Source organism: Larus michahellis, chromosome 10, assembly GCF_964199755.1.
Source record: "Larus michahellis chromosome 10, bLarMic1.1, whole genome shotgun sequence".
NCBI lineage: Eukaryota > Metazoa > Chordata > Aves > Charadriiformes > Laridae > Larus > Larus michahellis.
In genome coordinates, this window is record NC_133905.1 from 20285786 (window position 1) to 20308618 (window position 22833).

The 22833-nt window shown below is 35.0% G+C and overlaps 2 protein-coding genes across 4 annotated transcripts in view; one reads left to right on the forward strand and one right to left on the reverse strand.

Moving 5' to 3' along the window:
* The window catches only part of CENPP (centromere protein P), a 147129-nt gene that overhangs the window by 33623 nt on the left and 90673 nt on the right, over positions 1-22833 (reverse strand). The window lies entirely within an intron of this gene.
* ECM2 (extracellular matrix protein 2) lies at positions 1642-20161 on the forward strand. The gene is made up of 10 exons (XM_074603281.1): positions 1642-1882; positions 5559-5876; positions 10320-10508; positions 11836-12315; positions 12593-12708; positions 14512-14647; positions 15924-16081; positions 17403-17542; positions 18667-18993; positions 19670-20161. The coding sequence occupies exons 2-10, from the start codon at positions 5582-5584 to the stop codon at positions 19875-19877; spliced, it is 2049 nt and encodes a 682-aa protein (XP_074459382.1). The 5' UTR covers positions 1642-1882; positions 5559-5581; the 3' UTR covers positions 19878-20161.

A 22833-nucleotide genomic window follows, 5' to 3' on the forward strand; every position in this document is an offset into this window, starting at 1 on the left:
GGTATCTGTTTTAGAGAAGTCTATATAACTGATTCAGTAACACCGTCAGAGATCCTTCAGTCTGCTTAGAGGATACAGGATTTTCACTGTATGATCTAGCAGAGGAGACAAGATGCGGTGTCCCACTCAGTCCTAGAAAGATGCTGGAAGATGTTGACCTTTCAAAAAATACAGAGATGACATAAGCTTAAAAAGTCCAGCTTTGAGGATTTACTAGAATTCGGCAATCAGAGATGCCACATCCTAAGCAGATGCACTAAAGCAGAGCTTCACATGAGCAAAGGCTGGTCAGATCCACCTTATTGGCCTACTAGTGTGTAGTCTTGTGTCCCAGCTAGGCAGCCTTTCTGGAGACGTGTGTCGAACACTGTCAGAAGATGATCCTGAGACAGCTATCAGAAGCACGAGAAGCCACATTTAAATATAAATAACAAAGTGAATACTTTCACTTTTGTGTCTAATAAATACACCATCATTTAAATACATAGTCTTTTACCTGACATGTATAACCATGACAAGATGACGTAATTTGCTATTTTTTTCCCACTTGTGCTAGAAGAACTGCTGTCCTATTGTTCGACTCGTCTTTTACGAGTCGATGCTTTTAGCACAGGTATGGAATCGTGCCATCTCATTCCAGATGCTAGCTCCAATTTGTTAAGTATAACTGTCTCCATTCTTTTCAAACAGCTCCAGATAAACTACAAAAGTTTAATATTTCTTCTTTGGACTTTGCAAAGCACAGTAGAAACTGAATAACTATTTTAAGAGACAATGTGCTTTCCCAGTATCTTTCCACCACATACCGTCTAACAATTATGGTTAACTCCATGGTTATACCATTCCATGACTATCTGTCTACACATTTCTCAGAGTATGAATTCAAGAAAACACAAATTTTTAATGTAAGAAGAACTCTGAGCACTCCACCTCCTAGGTAAATTTGTCATTTCTGAAGCTTAGACGATTCACCATCTCCTCATCCACTGACACTCTGCAGAAGCTCTATGTGGAGATGAAAAAGGTTCTGCTGGCACACAAAGGACTTGTGGTAACGTACCATTATTCCTCCCTTCCCCCCGCCTCAGTTCTCATATTTGGATTACTAACTTCGCTGCAGCTTCTGCAGAGCTGTGCTTCAGGATCATGTTTCAGGATGTAATTAGCCTTACAAAAAAATGAAGGGAAAATGTTTCAGTCATTTTATTTTCCATGCATAAGCTACAACTTAGGGTGAAACCATTGCTGTAAATGGACAAAAGAAAAGTTTTCCATGCTAAAACTTCAACAAAAAGGTTTGCTGTTTATAGATGATAGGCTATGCAGGCAGGAATGGATTAATAAAATATGAACTGAAGAAAAAAGTTCTAATTTTAATAGACGTTTTTATGTTAAGGCTACGCTTGCCAAAATGTATTATCTTGGTAAAATAATAAATCTACATTAAAATCATGCCACCTGGAAACTAAGTTTTTAAATACATAAACCAGAACTGAATAAAAGACACATTTTTCGTGTCTTTTAGAAAACACTCCATTTTCCCGTTCCTTATGCAACCAACTGTAAGTACTGAAAGAGAATTTCCAGCTGTGCCTTGTCAGCCTCCGGACCAAACATATTGTGCTGCTTTTCATTTTCCTTAAGTGAGCTTTTTAAGTTCTCCGAGTAACAGTATTATCTGATTCTCTGCACACAGAACAGAACCGCGCTTTGTCCCCAGGGAAAGAAGCTATTTCAGACTTAACTAAGGAATCATCTAACATGTTTCAACAATCCTTACTGTTTCTCTGTTTGTTTTAAAGATATCACTGTGATTTTGTTTCATTTGGAACTGGAGACTAAATGACACCAAGCAGAATCTGCTGTTAGGTTAGATGACAAGGTAAAATGTTTTAAATTTTAAATTACTGCTTAAGGCATGGTGTTGAATGGCTTAAACTACACGTTAACTTTGCAAATATGTGTGAAATAATATTAGCTGTATTTAACAATACTGAACATAAATGCTTTTCTAGATAAAGTATGCAATACCAGTTGATCTGCTTTTTGTTTGGTATGAATGTTTGCCGTGCACTTCAAGCTTAAACTAACTGAAAGTGCAACTAGTTTTGCTGGTATGGCTGGATGTAACTCATTTCTATGCAATAAATTTAAAGAAGGGTATGCGAAAAATCTCGGTAAATCACTTTAACCCCTGCGTATCATGAGAAATAACCTTGACATCCTCGAAACATGTTTGAATTTAGCCTGAATAGATAAAGATAGATTATTTAATAAATTCTGATACCTTGCTGTTTCTAAAGGGTCACTACTTTAAAAATTAACTATTTCTATTAACATAACAGCAAAATGACAGATACTAAACTTAGTGAAGATAAGCATTTTGAAAGCTACAAACTACTGAACACATTACATGATAAAAGTAAAGGCAATAAAGATGCTTACACATACTATGCATGATCTAAACATTTATGGGTAAATTTAAAAAAGGTATAGCAATGCAGCCATGTTGAGAGCATCTGGCAACACAAAAATATAATAATTTCATTATATTAGCTATCTAAATTTTTATCTTGATATGTAATCATTTATTACAAAAGTCATGTAAGTTGAATAGGTTGAATTTTCCCCAAAATAAAAGCTCGCTGACACTATATTAAATATAACTTCCTCATAGATAATCTGAGGGTACCAGTCACGGGCAGTAAAGGCCCAGTGCACTTTTCTTGTATGATGTTCACAGTTTGGGCCTTAAAATGTGAGACAACACTTATTAAATAAAACAACGAAAGAAACTTAGAAACAGCTCAGTATTTAGCATCCAAGGAACACCATTTGTTTGCAAGTAGCAGTATTAAGCTTTCGGTACTGAAGAGTTAACTTGGTGTGAAAATATAGCATATAAATTCATATATGGGAACAGGATTAGTTTATAAAGACATTTTTTGGAGGGGTTCTTTTCTGTTTTTTTTTTTTTTTTTTTTTTTTTTTTTTTAAATTTGTAATTATAATGTATTTTATGAAAAAAAGTTTCACTTTAAAATAATTGGATTTACTATAGAGTTTTACTCCATATTGAAGTTGACAGCAAAACTCTGAGAAATCATTTGTACAGTAAATGTAATGTAATTCCCCCCATATTATTCCTGACTTTTAAAAATACATGCATGGAGAATGGAAAAGTATTTCAGTCATGCCATTATATGCCTCTGGTCACAGGAAGAAAAGGTTAAGCATTAAAAACCCACAAATGTAATGTAGCACTATTGTAACTACATAGCTATGGCATTATTATAAAGCATACTATAAAAATGTGACCATAATTAAGATGTCACTAACTCAACAGAATGAATACACATGTTCAAGACTTTTCTTTGTATATTCAGTTTTCCCTAAGGGCTCTTTGTGTGTTTCATTCAAACCTGTGGAACAGAAGTTTACTGTGTAATTTTATAGCCCATCATTACCACGCAAGTAAGTTAGAAACCAAACCCATTAGGTCATTTGTCCTGAAAGCTGAGGTACTAAGAAAGAAGCATTTTTGGAAAAACAACAGACATCATCAAGGCAGAGCACAAGCTTCTGCACCTCTTTGATATGTTAACGAACAGTAATTTCTGTAAATAAAAGGCCAGCATAAAGTCTATATAGCATTTTGGAATAACTGATTTCAAATGGTTAGAAAGCAGCAAACTGAAGTCTGGAATAATTTCAGACCCCTGCTGTTACATGAGACTTCATATGGATTTGTGTGAGACGCATCTCAAATTCCCTTTATATGGGAATAAAAGATTAGCTTAGTTTAACAAAATCCTGCGAATTAATATACTTATTTGCTATAATATTTAAAATTAAAATAGTTGAACACAAAAACTACAATATTAGAAATAAGTAAAAGCACATTGTTTTAAGCTTATTTACTGCCAGCTTCCCATTTAAAAAACCGAATATGAAAATTAGGCTGTGGAAAGCATGAAAAACATACAATCAATCACATGCCTTATGTTAAAGAACAGTTAGGCAACTTGTACCAAAAACTTGACCTATTACATAAATCAGACAATACCAAGATGCACAAACTTTTATAAAACATCCGATTAAGGCAAAAACACAGTTCAAGTTCCTGAAATAATACTATCCTGTATTTATACAATATGTGTAACTATAAGTTGTCTAAATCCAAGGTGAAACACTACGTAGAAAGCCAGACTGATGAGCATTTAGAAAAAGCATTTTTTAATCCCCTTAAAACTTCCTTAAAGAAAAACCATGGACATAATCTAAGCCTTGTCTTGGACACAAAGACTAAGCGCTCTAAGCCTCAAGTTCTCTAATTCTCAACATCACAAAAATACTAGTGTCTTCAGACTCTATCGTCTCGGTTAAAATAGGCCACTGGACAACAGCGGTTCCTTTTTGAATGAATTATACTAACAAAGCTATGACAGATCATTAATAACTTTGGATATGCACAGACTTATTTCCACACTGATATAGCCACTGCTGGATATGCTTCCTATGCATACTCTTGAATCTTGACTGCTCTGTTTCGGAATGCCACCTATTGGTGACAGTAAATGGAATTTTTCTGTCAGAATCATAAGACGGCTCAAGATATATAGTCATTTTGAATTTATTAGAAATTAAATGCAAAACACAACCCATTATAGATCAACCTTTTTAGACTACCTACGCTTAATAAAAACTTCCACTAGAAAAGCAGATCTGGGATGTCACAAATAGCGTTATTGTGATCAAGCTTCCAAAAAGGTCTCCTCTACTGCAGAACCAAAAAAATTCTGTTAAAGAAGAGCATGGCTGGAAACAGAAGCAAAAGCAACATCTCCTTTTGTCTACGGTGAAAAATACCTTGCACAGAAATGACAAACCAAAAGCATTTGGGGCAGAACATCAGAAATTCATTGGGGATTTTTCTGTTACTTTGCCATCCTCGTGTTCAGAAGTTACAACAACCTGAAAGAAATATTAGCTATCAAAAAAGTGAAGAAACACTTTACAACTCTCAGGAACACCCTTGCTGGAACCAGTAACAACTACAAAACTACAAATGCCTGATGGCACTGCAAATCTAAACTACCTGTTTAAATGCAACCCCAAATGCAACGCTAGCACCTCCTTAGATGCGTGATTAATTTTGGTTAAAAAAGATACTTCTAAACACAGTATGACTCATTCAGTGGTCAACTGATGAGTCGGACTTGATTGGACGATTGGATGTTTGACTCAATTGGCAATTGGACTCAATCTTAAAGGTCTTTTCCAACCTAAATAATTCTGTGTGATTTTGTGATTGTGATAAAATAAAATATCCTTCTATCCAGCAGTGTATTTGAATTTGACTATTGTCCTTAAGGGCAGAGAACTACAAAAAGCAAATTGCTTACTCGAGCTCTCATAGTCAATTTGTTCCAAGAGGAAGCTTGGTTGTATTGATCCCCAAAGTATTGGTCCACCTGCTTGGAAAAGTGCACCATATGACTAACATAACCCTAAAAGCTCTCTAGGTATCTAATTTTCATGTTTTTTTCCATTTCTAGGATACTTTGAGGCACACAAAGACATGCAGGCTACATCATTAGTCTATTTTTTCCTGATTGTCTCTCTGTGCATTGATTTTTCTCAAAATGAAACCAGTGCACTCCTCAGGAGGCAAAGGAGGAGAATGCGCGGCAGAGGATTGAGAAGGAGCTCCTCAGCAGGGCACAGGTCCCCAAGGCAGCCGGAAATGAAGCTTCCAGCTCCTGTTGCTGGAGTACCCAGCATACCTCTTATTAACATCGATGATGGTGTTATGGGAGTATTTGATTCTCTCATAGGTTTGGGTGGCCATGAATCTAGTTACAATGTCTTACCAGGTAAGAAAGAAGCCTCTCTACTACTTAGAGAGGGCCCATTTTTCCTCTTGATTTCAAATGAAACATTTAAACTCATGAAAGGTTTATTTTAGCTCTATTTGCAACAGCTAATGAAATAAACCCCAACTACCTTTTTGCTAACCTACTTTTGTTGCCTTTTATAATAATTTTGTGGTTACCATATGAAGCTTTTTAATTTTCTGTGCTTAATCCTGACAGAGAATCCTGCTTTGCCATGTAACAGTAATATTTTCTGCAATTTTTCTGCATTCTCATTTCATTCTATCTGATAGAACTTTTGTTAGGATATTTTCATAACTTCAAACATGTAGCAAGTTTGAAGGCCATTTTGAAGAATTCCTTGCTCAATGTATCTCTTAAGTGCATTAATGTTTCACTGAGGCCCAAAAACCAATAACACCAGTGTTATTTAAAATGGATTCAAGTTCTTATTTTTTATTATATTTTTGAAGAGCAACGTTCTTACTATATGTACATGCAACATTTTGGGAATAAGTCTTTATTTTGTAAATAAATTAATAACACACATCATAGTTGCACTAGGAAACTTACATTACAAACAAGGCCCTTAAGGTGGAAAACTAAACTAACAGAGAGAAAAAAACCACACATTCAAGACCAGATCCCTATTCTCCATCTATATCGAGACCTGGATTTATTTAAAAGAAGTTCAATAGTATGATTTATATAAAACTTGCCTTTTTGGTGATCTGGAGGTTTTCATGTTGCTGTACTAATATGTATTTTATGCTTTTTGAAGGAGACGTAGGGAAAAGGATTTGATGTCTTACGAAACGAACAAAAAAGCATAATTTCATTGATCTTTACTGAAACCTGCCTTAGTAATCGTTAACAGGCCTCTCTCCAGACTCCTCAAAGAATGCAAGACTAGGGAGGGATTGAGATCTGATAGTTGTTAAGTGTCTCTTTGGTCCTTAGTGCAGCAAAGGAAGGGAGAACTCTTGGCTCTGGGATGTTTGTGATTTTACGTTCAAGGTCACAAATGGGAAACTGCAACTCACAAAACAAGCAATTAAGATTCCCAAGAGTCTAAAAATCAGACTAAAAATCCATTCTGAAGATAAGAACTTCTGAATACTACTATCAGTATTTTTCAATTTTGAAAGCCCAGTTATTAACCAATCAAAAATTATTGGGTTGTTAGAACACTACATTTATTTTAATAGAAAGAGGCTCAAAGGTTGAAGACAAGACACTGGATGTTGTGAGGAACCAATACAGGGCCGTGTCCACTCTATAGCTAATATATACAAAGACGTAGATACTTCCATTCCAGAACCAAGAGATAACACACTGAATAAAATCACCTTATGCAATTTTATGAATTTTATGAAAAAAATAAGCATGCCCTGATTACCACTGTTCTACATAAAATTATAATAATCTATTTCTATAAGCAAGAAGTTAAGCCTTTTAATGTGTCACACAAGAGATGTGACCGCCAGGATAACAGGTCTCAACTTCAGTGGCAAAACATATTTTAATCACAGTCATTTGTGTGACTCCTTACTTTAAGAAAGGCTGAACCATTTCAGATCAAATATTTTTAAGGGGTTTTAACAGGAAAACTAGCAAAACTCTTGACTACAGCATTTTTAGTGTGTACTACAATATTACTGTTGTAATACATATTAGTCATGTCAACCCTTTAATTTAAAAATATTTTTTAAATTAAACAGAGGAAAATACCACATAAATAGCATATGCTTCATGTAAGATATTCCAGTGTCTCTGTCAGAGACCATCAGTCATGCTGAAATAATGCATGGTTCTTCGCCCCTCCCCACCCCGTTTGTTTCTATCTGGACTTGCATCCAAAAGCTGAGCTAAAACCACTGAACTCATTTTATTTGGAACTTCGTGCTGAATTTACACCATATTTCCAAAGGTTAAAAGTCCTGTGCTCATCTGCCAAAGACTTCAACCACAAGGTATTTTTCAGTCTAGCTTTTAAAGTTCAAAATTTTTTTAAGTTAATGTCAGATTTGGAAAAAACAGAGTCTATTAAATAATAGAATACTATTATTAATCATACTTCAGAACAGAAAAAAATGCAATCCAAAACTTAATTTTCATTCTCCTAGCTACTTATTTTGCTCTCAGTAGCCTAAAAAACAATTTACAGATATCATACACAGGATGAATATTAACAGTTTAAATAAAGTTGTAACAGTAATCAGATATATCTCCTTCCTCTATATAAACATCACGTGAATCATTTAAATGAAATCAAACAGTTCACCACAACATAAAAGAATTTGCAGTCATTTGGTCTTTATAGACTACAGGCTACCCATTAAGCAGTGCAGAATGGGACGTCCACTGTTGCACTATTTCTAGTATCTCGTAAACCTCACTTCTCCCTGCTCGTACCATCGTACTGAAGTTATTCAGTGGATAGGAAGATTAAGGAGCATCTCAATGCAGTCTTTACTCTGTCTCATCGTGGTTATGTGAATTCCAACAGAGTGACAACTAGAAGTTCTGCAAAGCAATAAAAGGTTACCTCTTTGCCTTTGAGAACAGACACTTGTCCTGTCTATTTAAGTGACTCTCATGTACACAGAACACAAGATAATTAGTTAAAGACGCCTGCAGTGGCCAAGGCCCGATAACCCATATCTTTATGCTTATTCAGACAAGATTTGCACCAACTTCAGATACAGTCCAACAGCTAAAACAAAATAAAGAATTTAAGGAAGCACAGAAGAATTTCCGTCTCAAGCCAGATATGTTCCTCCGGAACAGCTGACATTTTATTGTTTAACATGAGAAAGTGTAGTGCTCTTTTTGTGTTTCCTTTGGAGATTATTTAAAAGAAATATTGTGGCTTCCTGGCAAGCACATAGAAAACAGAAGTCAGGATCCAGCAAACAGCTGGATTACAGATACCTGGGTAGAATGACAAGGGACTTACAGCTAACTAACATTCGGCCTGGACTAGCTCATCTCCTCCTTCAGTTAACATGGCTTGAGTTGATTTGAGCACAACTTTATGCAGCTTTAATAATGCATACATATCCTGGATCTTTGAAAAAAAAAAAAAAAAAGATGCAACTGTTCAAAAACTTAATTTCTCCCCCTTTCTATCCTGAGAATAACTTAAATCAAAAGAATAACTTTTAAAATCAAAGGAATAGAGGAGCATACAAACAGGATGATTCAGATAATGAATTTTTATGTCAGAAAACAGGTTTGTATCCAATCGTCTTTACACAGAAGGGCAAAGGAACACCTTTGTTATGAAGCTGAGAGTAGGACAGCCCTGAAGGATTTTGCAAAATGCCTCGTTTTGAGTCAAATATTAATTCCAAAGTCATGTCAAAGCAAAATGTCTTGTCAAGATATTTAGAAACTATGCTGAATACTTTTCCCTTTAAAACTGAACAACCAAGCACGGACCAGGACTGAGTGTGGGAAAAGCAAACCCTGCAAACAATCCTTCCAAAGATAATTTGTCTATTGCAAATGAAAGTCTCCTGTAAATTCAGTTAGCATAAGATTTTTCTACCGTATCGGACAATCCTCATCTGAAGGAGGAAGTAAAACCAAATAGGGAAAAAAGGAATTTTTTTATTTATGTGTAGGGAAGTACAAAGTTACTTAGAAACGGGTCTTCAGCTTGAAATGAACACTTCAGCAATGCATTCTTACATTAGAGGAAAAGGAAGGTGTGTAGGGAGTACAGATTCTCAGAGGTACACTCAAAAATAGGAAAATAGGATGAAGAATCTCAACTTTGGCTTTTGTTCTCTCAAAAGACAAAAAAAACCCCATCAAGCTGAAGTGCAATGTTTATCCTGGAGTCTGAATAAGAACTGCCTAGGGAAACTTCTGCTGAGGTAGACTCCATCACTGGAAGGAGAAAGAGATGTGAAATAGTTTCCTTCACAAGTCTTTACGCTCTCCAAGCAATTTGCCTACTGAAGATCCGAGTATAGCTAACAAAATAAATCTCTTCTACATTTCTTTCTGAAAATTTAGACAGGTACCCTGAGGAATTCTCTTTTTTTTTGTAGATTCATGTCCAGAACCTTTAGAGATGAAGTATTTATTCGTACAAGTTGTTCAAGCCTGCTACTTTCCTAGCAAAGAGGTTTTTCAGACAAAGCAAGTTACAGGCTAGAGGTGTTTGCTATCTTACTAGTCATTACAGAACGGACTTTACTTTCATTAAGCCTATGAGCAGTCACTATGAAGTGAATATTGTTGCTACTACTAAGCTGAAGAAAACACATCTATGAAAAATAAGGAATAAGGATAAGACACTTAGAATCGGGTGTATTTTATCTATTTTCAAAATGAGAAGAAAACAGTAATGCTTCTTTCCAAAGTTTTAAAACTGTTGGTTTTATTTCAGTTTAAGCTGTTTAACTCCAATTTTCTATTTTCTTTTCTTAGGAAAGAAGGGGCACTGCACAGCTAATGGGATGATTATGTATGATAAAGCTGTCTGGTCTCCCAAGCCCTGCATTACCTGTCTCTGTTCAAAAGGAGAAGTGATATGTGATACAACCATGTGCCACCCGCTGAAATGTCCCAAAACTATTATACCTACAGGAGAATGCTGCCCGGTTTGTTCTGATACTGGTACGGTACACCGTAATATTTTTACTATTTTAAAACTAACTCATGCAAAGCCTAACATAAACACTACATTTAATGATAACAAGGATTACAAGGTACACATTATCCTTCTATAGAGAAAACAAGTCCTGAATTACATGGCAAGAGCAGGTCTTCATAATTTCTACTCCAGTTGACTTCAGTTTCTCAGAGTACACTGACTGCGAGAGTTTGATATAATATTTAAAGAAAAGAAGATGTTAGGTATGCAACAGTAGAGTTAATTGTATTTCTTTTTTTATTTCCCCCTTTCTGTTTCTTCCCTCCTCCCTTTACAAAATTTTGGTAAACATATGAAGAAAGAACATCTAGTTACATTTTATATCCCACTTCCACAAAGGATCTATCAATAACTACTAGCCATTATTAATCTATTAGACATACATAATAAACATAATACAGTTTACAGACTGGTAAATCTTTGTTAGGAATGTAAAAACATGCACCTATTTGGTATAAATCAAGAGAAGAAGGTCAACTCACAATGGGAACAACAGAACTACAATCTTGCTTGTTCTTTATAACAATTAAAACAAAATTGGTATCTTTAGAAAGAAAAGGAATGGAGGAGATAAAGACGAAATGTGATTTCCTTCCCCTACTCTGAATACCTTAAGTCTGCAAACTACTGAACTTCACCTCCTCTTACTGTAAAAATATTGTTTCACCCCGTGTGTGTGTGCATGTGTGACACAGAAATGCACTGAGTAGAGACATGACAGAAATTAACTGTAGAACTGGAAGTCATGTTGATTGAAATAATTAAACTCCTTTTATTTGAATTGCCTGTTACATGAGTACAAACTGCACTTTGGCAATGGAGTTAATCCATTTCCCTGGTGAGCTCCGTACCTGCACCCATCTCTGCACCTGACAGTCCCTTGCACAGGAGAACAAGTCTTAACCTTTGTGAATTTTATTCAGTTACTTTCCTCCCACTCCCAGACATATTCTTTTTCCTCTTTAGACACCTCCATCAACACAAAACCCTAATTAATATATTAGTTCAAAAAGGAAGATAGTGAAGGCTATGTTAATCTCTTCCCATTTTTTCTGGAGTTGCGATGGATCACGCCTGTCTACAAAACTTCTGTATCGTTGGCTTAATCATTTCTCAGTCAAAGTATATCTTTTTCTGTCAAGCAGTAATGTAAGACCATATTTTAATTCTTTCAAATCATATTCTAAGGGGAATACTATTCTTCTATAGTTATCATATTTTTATTATATGAGGGAAACAATGTTTGCTAAAACTTTAGTTTAATATTTTGTTCTCATTGCCTCTGGTTAGCCTCCTCTTCGGATTCAAGTATTATTTCACTGGATGACATAAGCGAGTTGTCTGGTGATTCTCCAGAACCCAATGGCCTTGACAATGTCAACATATTGTCAGCACCTACTCAAACTGAAAAAGATGAGCTGCTTAGAACAGAAGCGGTGGAGTCTATAGAGAAAGAGGGTCGTAAAAGGGATGAAAAGAAAAGAAAAAGGAAAGGCAAAAAAAATCGACGGAAGTATAAAGCCTATCACAGAGAAAAGAAGCCTATCACAAGAAAGGAAGCCGCAGATGAAGAAATACAACACGAAAGTGATGAAGATGATGGTACTTTCAGAACGCCACCTCATTTCCCAATTCCTGTCCCACCCATAGAAGCTCCTCCTTTGCCATCTGGATGTTCCACCTCGGACACCACAGTAAGCTGTATTAATGCCAAACTTACACAAATACCACCAATCTCAGATCCAGATCTAACAAGTCTAGACCTTACAGGTAAATAATGGGTCTATTTTGCACATTTTTTCTCATGAAGTAACATTATCCATTCTCAAATGCAGTCAATAGTAGTATTAACATTTTGTGATTCCTTATTGTAGAAATGTATTAGAATGAATTTTACAGCTAAGCCTTACCAATATTTAAATACTAATAAGAATATATCTAACACACAATTATTGTGCATAATACACCTATTTTCGTAATATAATTTTCATGTACAATACTACACTGTCATTCATAACTCAAACTATTTTCTTGAATTCTGTCCTAGGAAATAGTATCACTACTATCTCAGATGAAGCATTCAATGGGATCCCTAATTTGGAATGGATTGATCTGAGTAAAAATAATATTACATCTCCTGGCATAGGTCGAAAAGCATTCAAAGTAAGAAAGTCTAACTTTTCTACTATCCTATGTCTAATTATTGCTTAAAGGATAATTATTGCTTAAAGGAAAGTTCTTCCTGCTTTTCAGTCTATGGATCCAAACCATTTTGCATCTAGTATGAGTAACTATTGTATAATTACAATAGAGTTAAACCTGGGTACTTCAAGAAATCTCTCATCATAATCAGGAATATCTAGAGATTTTTGAATGACATTCACCAAGTATTAAATGTTAAAAAATAAGAGAGACAATTTTCTGATATTTTATCAGTTCCAGTTGAGAGATTTCAGAATTGAAAAGCTCATATTCCATTAACAACACTTGAGATACTCAGGCTCAACATTTGTAAATCTATATATCATCTTTCTCATTACATTAACTCTGTAAAGCTTACGATCTTGGATTCCCCAAAAGATCTGCTAGTGCCAGGTCTTGCTATAAAAATCCCCTCAAAAGAGTTGAGCGTCATTGTATTCTTAGTTAAAATTAACCTAAAATCATTTTTGTGGCTTCAGTTTTTTTCATTTGTGAACAATATTATGATCTGGACCATAACAGCATCAAATAGCATATACCAAATACAATAGCAGTCCACGTAATCAGCTGTGTGCTTATTGTTGACTGTCTTTAATGAGAAGCTTTCAAGCGTAGCTGCTTACTAAAAGAACAGCTTGCTTATAAAATAGTCCAAGAATCTTTCTATATTCAGTCTTTTTCTTGCAAGGGAAATTGACATGGTAACAGGCTATTCAAGTGCATCTACATATCCCTCACCTGAAGACAGAACAGTCCCATAATAATTTCTCATGCAAGCAAGCACACACAGGTAGTAAATTCAACTCTGGAGGTAAGGCATCGAGGCCTTGCTTTTTCAGGCAAGATGAATACAAAAAGCATATGAACACCAAATCAAATTATCGCCATGTGTTTTTAATTTTGCTTCCTGACGTATGAAATCAGTCTTTTTGTAGGACACTCTATATACCACCTCCCTCCATATAACATGAACAGCTCTGGCTGATTTCAAACAATTTCTGTTCCTACGACTCCTATGAAATCAAAGTGGACGGAAAAGACAGACGAGGAAGGTGTCTCAGTCATGAGATAAATTTTAGTGAGGCTTATCTCACACCAGGCAGTTAGGATAAAACTGGAGGAAAGCAGGCTTCAGTGGATCCACAGCTAAAACAACTCCATCTTTTTAAGAAATTCTCACTATCGCATGATGTGCATTTATCAAAATTAAGATATGATAATTTTTCATATCAATTTTTTTTTATGCTGGCTGAAGTCATAAAAATCCTAGGTCACTGAAAAAGTTGCTGTCATTATGCTTGAGTAAAGTAAATTTGCTGACTTACAGAAACCCATCAATTTACTCTCAAATTAAGAGTATAAATGCATAATCTATAAATGTATGTACTTTGAACTCCTAAGTACTGCAGTAGTGTAGTTAAGGCAATACCTTCATGACTCAAGGACAGCAGCAGTAATACAAGTAGTGATGAGTGAATACCTGCAGGATGGCCATGGGGAGAGTTATGTGCTCAATCAAGCTCTTCCGGTTACACGTGACATTAACAGTTGTCTTTGTTAATATTTAGCATAAAGAAAGCAATTAATTAGACTGATACAAGAAAAACATTTTTATATTTAAAACACTGGATACGAGTGCACTGCTGCTGAAAAACTTCAAAACAAGTGTGTTCAAGGAAATGTTAACTATGATTACACTATATGTTTAACAATATATTTTACACCTTGATAACCTAAGTTCTCTTCTTCATCCCTATGATTAAGATCCTGAAAAACCTAAAACGTTTGTATTTGGATGGAAATATGCTGGTACATGTTCCCTCTGAACTGCCATCAACTTTGGAAGAAATAAAAATAAATGACAACCACCTTCATGCTATTGATGAAGATGGCTTACAAGGTATTTAGAAAAATAAAACTGATCATGTGAAAAGATTAAAATAAATTTTAAAAGCAGAATGTTCAACCAAATGCATCCATTTTAGTATAACCAGAGAAATAATTGCTAGCTTTTTTTTGGCTAGTTTTCAAAAAGACACAAAAGCTGAAAGATTTGCGTGACAGTTTTTTAAAATTACATTTTCCCTTCTTATGCAATTGCACCTCTCCCAAAGAAACTTATATTTAAAGGTTACTAAATAGAGATGGATTTGAAGTATGTTGAAGATACCTACTCTCCTGACCCATAACCTAATCACTTTATGTGTGGTGAAACTATATTAATTATTTTTTTCAATTACATGAAAGCGAACAGAATTTAATGTGCATGAAAAATAAGGCACAATATAACTGGAGTAAACCATGGTCATTTTAAGCCAAGCTAAATGTGGGCTAATACAAAAAAAAAAAAAAAAAAGGACAGACAGAAAGGGTACCTTCCATGCCATAATTTGACTGGCTTTTTTCTCCCTTTCCTGCCATTGAAACTGGATCAATTTAGTGGTACAGCTCACTGTGGAGCAATATAAATGCTTGAGCTAAGACAAAAGGCCAAGGGCTGCAAGAGCCTTTTAGTTTACGATTATCAAACTGCACTGTTCGGAGGAGCTATACAAAGCTTCTGTAAAAAAAGAAAAGAAAAGTTATTTGGATTATTTGTGAACCTATTGTTATGAAATGTTACTTCCTGCTTACATACGTTGATCAACACTGGTTTCTGCTGTGACCTGCATTTGGAAGGCTGAGGAGGAACACCAGTATAGCCCATGAAGGGTTCTCAACACAGTACAGTACGTGGTTGAGAGTAGCAAAGCAGGGAGGGGGAGGTAGGAACCCAAAGAGTAACGTACCCATGATCACATGAGTGACTGGGGACCCATGGAGATCCTCGGGCAACCGCACAAAGGTCAGCACCCACATAGCATTCCAAACTTCGGCTGCACGTAACCATGAAGTTATAAGGCCTAAAGGGTAGCGCTATCCTCAAGTCTTAACAGCTGCCTTTTCATTTCTAAGTGGGAGAGAAAGCTATAAATAAAGCTCTAGTCAATCTCTAAAGTTCTACAAACTAATAAACGATATAATTCTATGATTATGCGATAATAAATGAAAATCCTTTTACTACGTCTTCATTGCCGTGAACTGATCTGGGTAAGTTTAAGACACTTAAATTTTCAATATGCATTTTAGCAAGATATGAGATGGCATTAACAGAAAGTCCAACTTTTTCTCCCCAGATTTAAAGAACTTGGTCACCCTGGAATTAGAAGGAAATAAACTTAGTGAAGCGAATGTCAGTCCTTTGGCCTTTTATCCTTTGAAGAGTCTCTCTTATTTGCGACTGGGAAGAAATAAATTTAGAATTATCCCACAAGGTCTTCCCGCCACGCTTGAGGTAAAAACAAAACAAAAACCACCAAAAAAGCCTGCAGCAAGAAAACTTCATTTTTCCAGACATTTTCTTTTTTTTTTTCCCCCCTACTTACTGCCTTACTATCGCTAGGTAGAGATAAACTTAAATTTTATAAATTTGTTTATATATATACTAATAATTTTTATTCCTAAATCACTATTTCTAATTTTTGGTTTGTTTTTTTAAGGGATGCTATCTGGAAGGTATTTTCTTCTTCCTTTTCAATCTCTGTCTAGTTTAATTCCCTGCTTATCTCAGTCTTTACTTCAAAGATAATTCTTGCTACCTATTAATTTCACCATCTCTCTTCATTCTGTCTATCATTTTGCACTTTCTCATTTCAGTGTCCTCATATTTATTTCCTTTTATACTTGGGATCTTCCATAGTCTCAAATGCGAGGAGAAACAATATGTTTTCTATAACATGAGCTTCTCCCGCAGCTACCGCCCACAACTTCAGCCTGATGTTCTCCATTACTCATTCATTCGTACGTTACATTTTTCTTTTTTTCCACTTCATCCCTCCTTGATGAAACAGGGAAGGCCTGGCAAGTTTTTCTACACTTCATATGCTTTGAGAACATTTAATTTTAAATCAACACCTAATAAATTTACAAGCAATGATTTTCAGGCTACGAATTTGCTTTTCTGTTTTCCCAAAGCCTTCCTCTACAGGCCCTAAATTCTATTTCAGGTGCTACATATATTTTAGTCATTGGTCCATTTCTCTTTCATATCATAATTATCCTACATTACAAGCCATTATCAGGAACCTAATCTGTGTAAAACTCACAGTTTTGATACATTGCAGACTCACACCATTAAGTTTTGTAAAACGTTAACATTTTACGTTCCTACAAATTTGAAAGTTTCAAAGCTCACAAGTGCCCAGCAAAAACATTAGGCAAGCAAACCCCTTCACACTGTTCTCATTAACAGCTTTCCAAGACACAAAAAAACCCAAACCAATCCAAAACAACTTCTTGTCAGTCTCATCACTCTCGCATTATATACTCTCGCACTGCACAACTTCAGGCAAGACAAAAGCTACAATTATTTTTCTATTTGATCTTTCAAAGCAATCTGTATACTCATGAGAAAAAAAAACCAATTGCTTTGAAAAAGTGTGTTTCTGAAAGTCACGCTACAGCTACAAACTGACCCTGACTCAGATTATTATTCCTATATCCAGAATTGAACAGCTATATCAGGTAATACGGAGGATAGGTAACAGCTACATTTTGCAATAAGAAAGAACAGCATATTTTGCTTTCACAAATTTTCTTTTCAAATGCCCTTACAGGAGTTATACCTTGAAAATAATCAAATTGAAGAAGTGTCAGAAATTTGCTTTAACCATACCAAAAACATAAATGTCATTGTGCTAAAGCATAACAAATTAGAAGAGCACAGAATAGCACCTTTGGCTTGGATAAACCAAGAGTAAGTACGAATCATTTAAAATATAATTATTCCTCTGTTATTAGCGAGTCAGATAATTAAATAAATATTTGCATTTCATTACTTTTAACTTGAAATTGTAGTTGTCTTTTGATTTGCTTGTTTTCTGTAGATAATTTGTCTTAATTTTCTTTGCTTAAATTGTATAATCTAGGAAGTATTCAGTTGGCTTTAAAACAAAAAGGTCTTATGCCTCAAATCCATACCATATTAAAAAAAATTCTGACAATCCAATCAAAAAATGAACATTAATTATCAATAATGCTCCATACATGTATACTATAATTTGATATTAATATATCACTATCTCACAGGTAACTTAACAATAATTGAATATTGTCCTAGCCTTATTTCCCATTAGATTAAAAATTATAGAAGTAAATAAGATGCAGCTGCATTGCGTAGGAGTAGAATATAAGCAGAGCAAGCAACGAGAATGAAAGAAGCAAAAGACAATAAGGCTTTTGATTCTTCTGGGAAATGATTTGCTAAACTCCATAGGGTACCGTGCCATAATCTATCAACTGCAGCCCTATCAGCTGATTTCTGGATTTGTAACCTGCTTAATGTGAAAACAACTGCACTGTTACTAACAGCTTCTCTCCTGTCTGGAAGCAAAGCACATTCGAACGATTCTAAAGGAGCCATTCACAAAATAATTCAATTTCAAATGTTCATTAGAATTAAATTTAAAAATCCATGTCAATGGGATAACCACTATAGTCTCAAGCTTATAATGTGTTTTCCACTGAAACTCATTATTGCAATTCAGCAACGCTTATCAGTCACAAATTAGTCCCTTGGGTTTCCCCTATTCAACCTTCTCTCTGTACTCATTACAGTAGGATCTCTTCCCATCAACAGAATCATTGTGTTTCATTGACAATTAACAGCTTCAATTCTTTCTATTCCCACAGTAATTATGTATGACTATGTTCCATAAAATGCATTCTGTTCCGTTAACAGAAACAAATTTCCCTTTGAAATGTAGTTTCCTTGTAATCATGTTAAGCACTGGTTTGTACAGAATGCAGCATTGACAGTGCACTATGCTATAATGTTTTCATCCCCCCCGCCCCCCCTTTTTTTTTTCTCCTTCAATGCAGGAACTTGGAATCAATCGATCTCTCTTATAACAAGTTATATCATGTTCCCTCCTATCTGCCAAAATCTTTACTACATCTGATACTTATAGGAAATCAGATTGAAAGAATTCCAGGATATGTCTTTGGTCACATGAAGCCAGGGCTGGAGTATCTCTACCTGTCCTTCAACAAACTTACTGATGATGGAATAGATCCAGTATCATTTTTTGGAGCATATCACTCTCTAAGAGAGTTGTTTTTGGATCACAATGAATTAAAGTCTGTGCCATTTGGAATTGATGAAATGAGAAAATTACGTTTTCTAAGACTGAACAATAACAAAATAAGGTAATTTCCAAGCTCTTTTGTACATTAATAGCATTAAACTAAATGTCACAAGAACTTTTTACTTTAAAGTAAATTTTTTAAAAAAAATTATGAAGGAGGAGCTAAATCCCGCTTTTGCGTCTGCAGTATTTCTGCATATGATAAGTGAGAAGTGAGATTTAACCCTTTCTTACACCTCTTGAAAATGCTCACTAAGATGCTGAGCACCGGTTGCCTCCAGGAAATTCATCTGTAATACTGCCTGGGCCACAAGTTCACTGGAGCAGCTACAATTTGATAGGCACAGCAAAGTACCAGCTTTTCTGCTCTTGGACCGGAGCCCAGACGTTTTACAAAATCACTGGAAGGAGCCATCAGCTGTCGCTGACCACTGAAAGTGGCCTTTCCCCAGGTTTGAAGTTAATTTTGAAGTCAGTGAAGTAAGTTTTCGTTCAGCAACAAGTGACAATACTTTTCTCAGGAAAACTAAGTATATGATATACATGAGAAAACAATGCAAGGAGAGAATTTTAAAAAGAATGACTTGCAAAAGTCCTCAATAAATATATTATTGAGAAAACGTAACGCACTGAGTGAACATTTTCAAATCTCTAAATAACGAGCATCTCTGAAATAAGTTATGAGGTTATGAGTTATCTTGAATAACTAAGATATAATTGCTCCCACAATGTCACAGGACGGTCCCTCCAGAACGCATCTGCAGGGCACATATCAATGATGACGATGTTCACGAGAACAGTGAAGAGGAGGAGAATGAAGAGTCACACCTGGAGCACGTTCATCTTGAAAACAACTACATCAATACAAGGCAGCTGTCACCACATGCATTTTCATGCATAAGATCCTATTGTAGTGTTATTCTTAAACCACAGAAGAGCAAATAAACACCCAACTTTTGTATTGCAATCCCTATCTCTAGAAACACAGCTTTATTTATTCTCTGCTACTAACAGGTCTGTTTATTTCTGATTTAAACTCTTCTTACTACTATAAATAAGATACAGTATATTATATACTGAAGCAAGGTAGTAGTGTATTTCTTAGTATTGTTTCATTATACAAGCGTTAAATGTAAAAATAGAAGCTTATGTCCTAAATTTTTATTTCTATTGACAGAAATTTTACTTAAACACAATTGACCATACCGTGCCCCCAGATACACTTCCACAAAACTAGATATTAGAAAAGAAGAATATAATTAAACCCTCAACTTGGTCCTGTCCTATTTGATTAACTGAATTTAAAACATTTTAAATGGTACCATCAGCTTTAAAAATGATACAAATTAAAGTCCTTCAGCTACGAACATTCTAGCAGTGCAAGAATCAAATTTCTTAAAATATAGGTGGACAGTACTGGATTTTTACCAAACATTTTGCAGTGATAAATTCTCTTCCAACTGGCATTTCATGGAAAAATGTTAAATTGTTCATTATAGAAAGATGGCCCTGAAAACTTACCAGATTCTGTGTTTGAATACAGGGAACTAGAAGAATGAGCAATTAATTTCTATATGGATGCCTTTTTTTTTTTTTTTTAAACAACGTTTATTTGACATTTTTTAATTTTTTATTTTTTTTTTTAACTCAAGAGTGGTAGGTCCCATTCATCCCTTCAATGGTCAGCTTGCTAGCTTTTTATACTGTATAGGATCAGGATCATGTTGCCCTTCAAGGGACTAATTAGCCTTTCTCAAAACTACAAAATTATGGTGGTTATTTTAAAGCTTCTACATAGTCACTTCAGAGACAATGTTAATAAAGCACTTTCAGTAATATATTTGATATAAATGTCTGCTTAGATATACAAGTGTTTGCAAACAGATCTCTGCTTCCCTAGAAAGGGGTTCCGTCTGTTGAAGATGTTTTTAATGTCTGAGTTCAAAGAAAAGAAGCGTTTTTAATATTCCGCTCCAGATTTTAATATTTTTCTCTAAAGTGGTCAAAAATTTGATAAAAATTAGTTAATATTTTTATTTTAAAGAACAATTTTAATAAAAATCAAAAGTCATTCTAGCATCTTTTGTATTTCTTGAATTCTACAGTCCTTTCTCATAAGAGTAGGCTGGTGGTAGGGAACAATTACAGATGACTGGCAAGTCGCTATTCTTCATGCAATTACTTTCCACTTTCTCTGGGCTATTCTGCGAGACATAAAAAAATATGTACTTTGTTTTCTTCAGTACTATAGGTATGCTGCCTAATCATTTCGTCTTCAGAATGGATTGGAACGAGGGATGAAATGGCTTAATGCAGGGTTTGACTTTTTAAAGGCACATAAAAGTGGTAAGCAACTGCACAACCTACTAAGGACACACGTTAACTACTGAAGCGTAACTTTATTGCCCTCACTCTGGTAGTGAAGGCTTCACTGTGTATTTCCCACACATTCCAATCTACTGCCAACGGTCATGTCGTATAATCAGCATAAGCATACTGTTCACACAACATTTAACAGTGAAGGATCTCCAAACATATTTTCTTTTTTTTTAGCATATATGAACACCTCGTCTTGTTTTCTCTAAAGCTACACAACCATGACAAAAACAAAAATCACATTGCTTTATCTCAAAGTTCTCTTTTTTCTCAAATAAACTATTACCTGCAAGACACAATGGTACTTCATCTCCAGCGAGTCAAAAGATAATGCATTTCATGTAAGAAACAATCCTAAGATATGTGGATTTTTGTAAAAAGAGTGCTTTGGCTATTTTGTTTGGTCAGAAGACATAGCTTAGAGAGTTGCTAAGTTTGGTAAAGAATGGTGAAATCAACAGGATGAGTTTTCACATACAGTGTTCTGGTTTGGGTGATTTGATTTCATATTGCTTGTGCACTTTCAACACTTGCTTCCTTCCTTTCTTTCTTTTCGCTTTGGCTAATATTCCTTTGTCTTTGTCAAACACATTAAGTTCCCCATACTACTGCTTTAAGAGACTAAAAAACCTAAATTATTAAAATGAATACTTTACTGCTAAATAACTTCATTGCTAAATAACTTCAGACTTACTTTGCAGCACTGCTGAGCAGTGCTTTCAGAAGCTTTATTAAGCATTTTGAATACACGTATTGACGCAAGGAGGGATTCCCAGGTAAACATGCTGCTGTATTACACCATTTTACGCATTCTTATAATAAATCTAAGCAAAACACCATGTATTGTTGCAATTCTTTTCATTCAAATAGAGTATTTTTCTTATCAAAACACTCAGGTTGATTTTATAAGGCCCACTAGAAAATCTCGCTTGGATTTGCATGGGATAACACCACTAAAATACAGACGACTAAAGATTTATTGTGAGTATTAAGATACTTTTTTCTCCAATATGCACTTTTTCACTTTTAAGACATCATGAAAGTAAATTTTAAGCAATTAATTTTATGTTTAAGATTTTTCCCTTGGCCATTTAATACAATGGGTATCAAGCTTATCTGAAAGTACACTGCGATAAGTTGTTCCTACGAGAAGCACTCGATAACGTAACTCGATCTAAAATTATGATGCAAATATAATGCCACAGTAGTGAAACAGAGACCAAAGGAAAAACATTTTGGAACCAGAACACAACAGTAGCAGAGACAGAAGACCACGGAGGAGAAAGAAGCCAAAGGACGGAGGGTATGCAACATACGGATGCTTACTCACTCAAGAAATACACAGACAATGAAACTCTGATAACAGTTCCATATGCCAAATGTAAGCAGTTTATATCTGTTCACTCTTCAAAATTACAAACTACATTGGAAACGAAAGGGCTTTATTATAAAAAATCCCACTACTTTTTAACAAGGAGCCTCAATGGATTTTATAAACACAGTAAATGGGAGTAATCCATTCTAC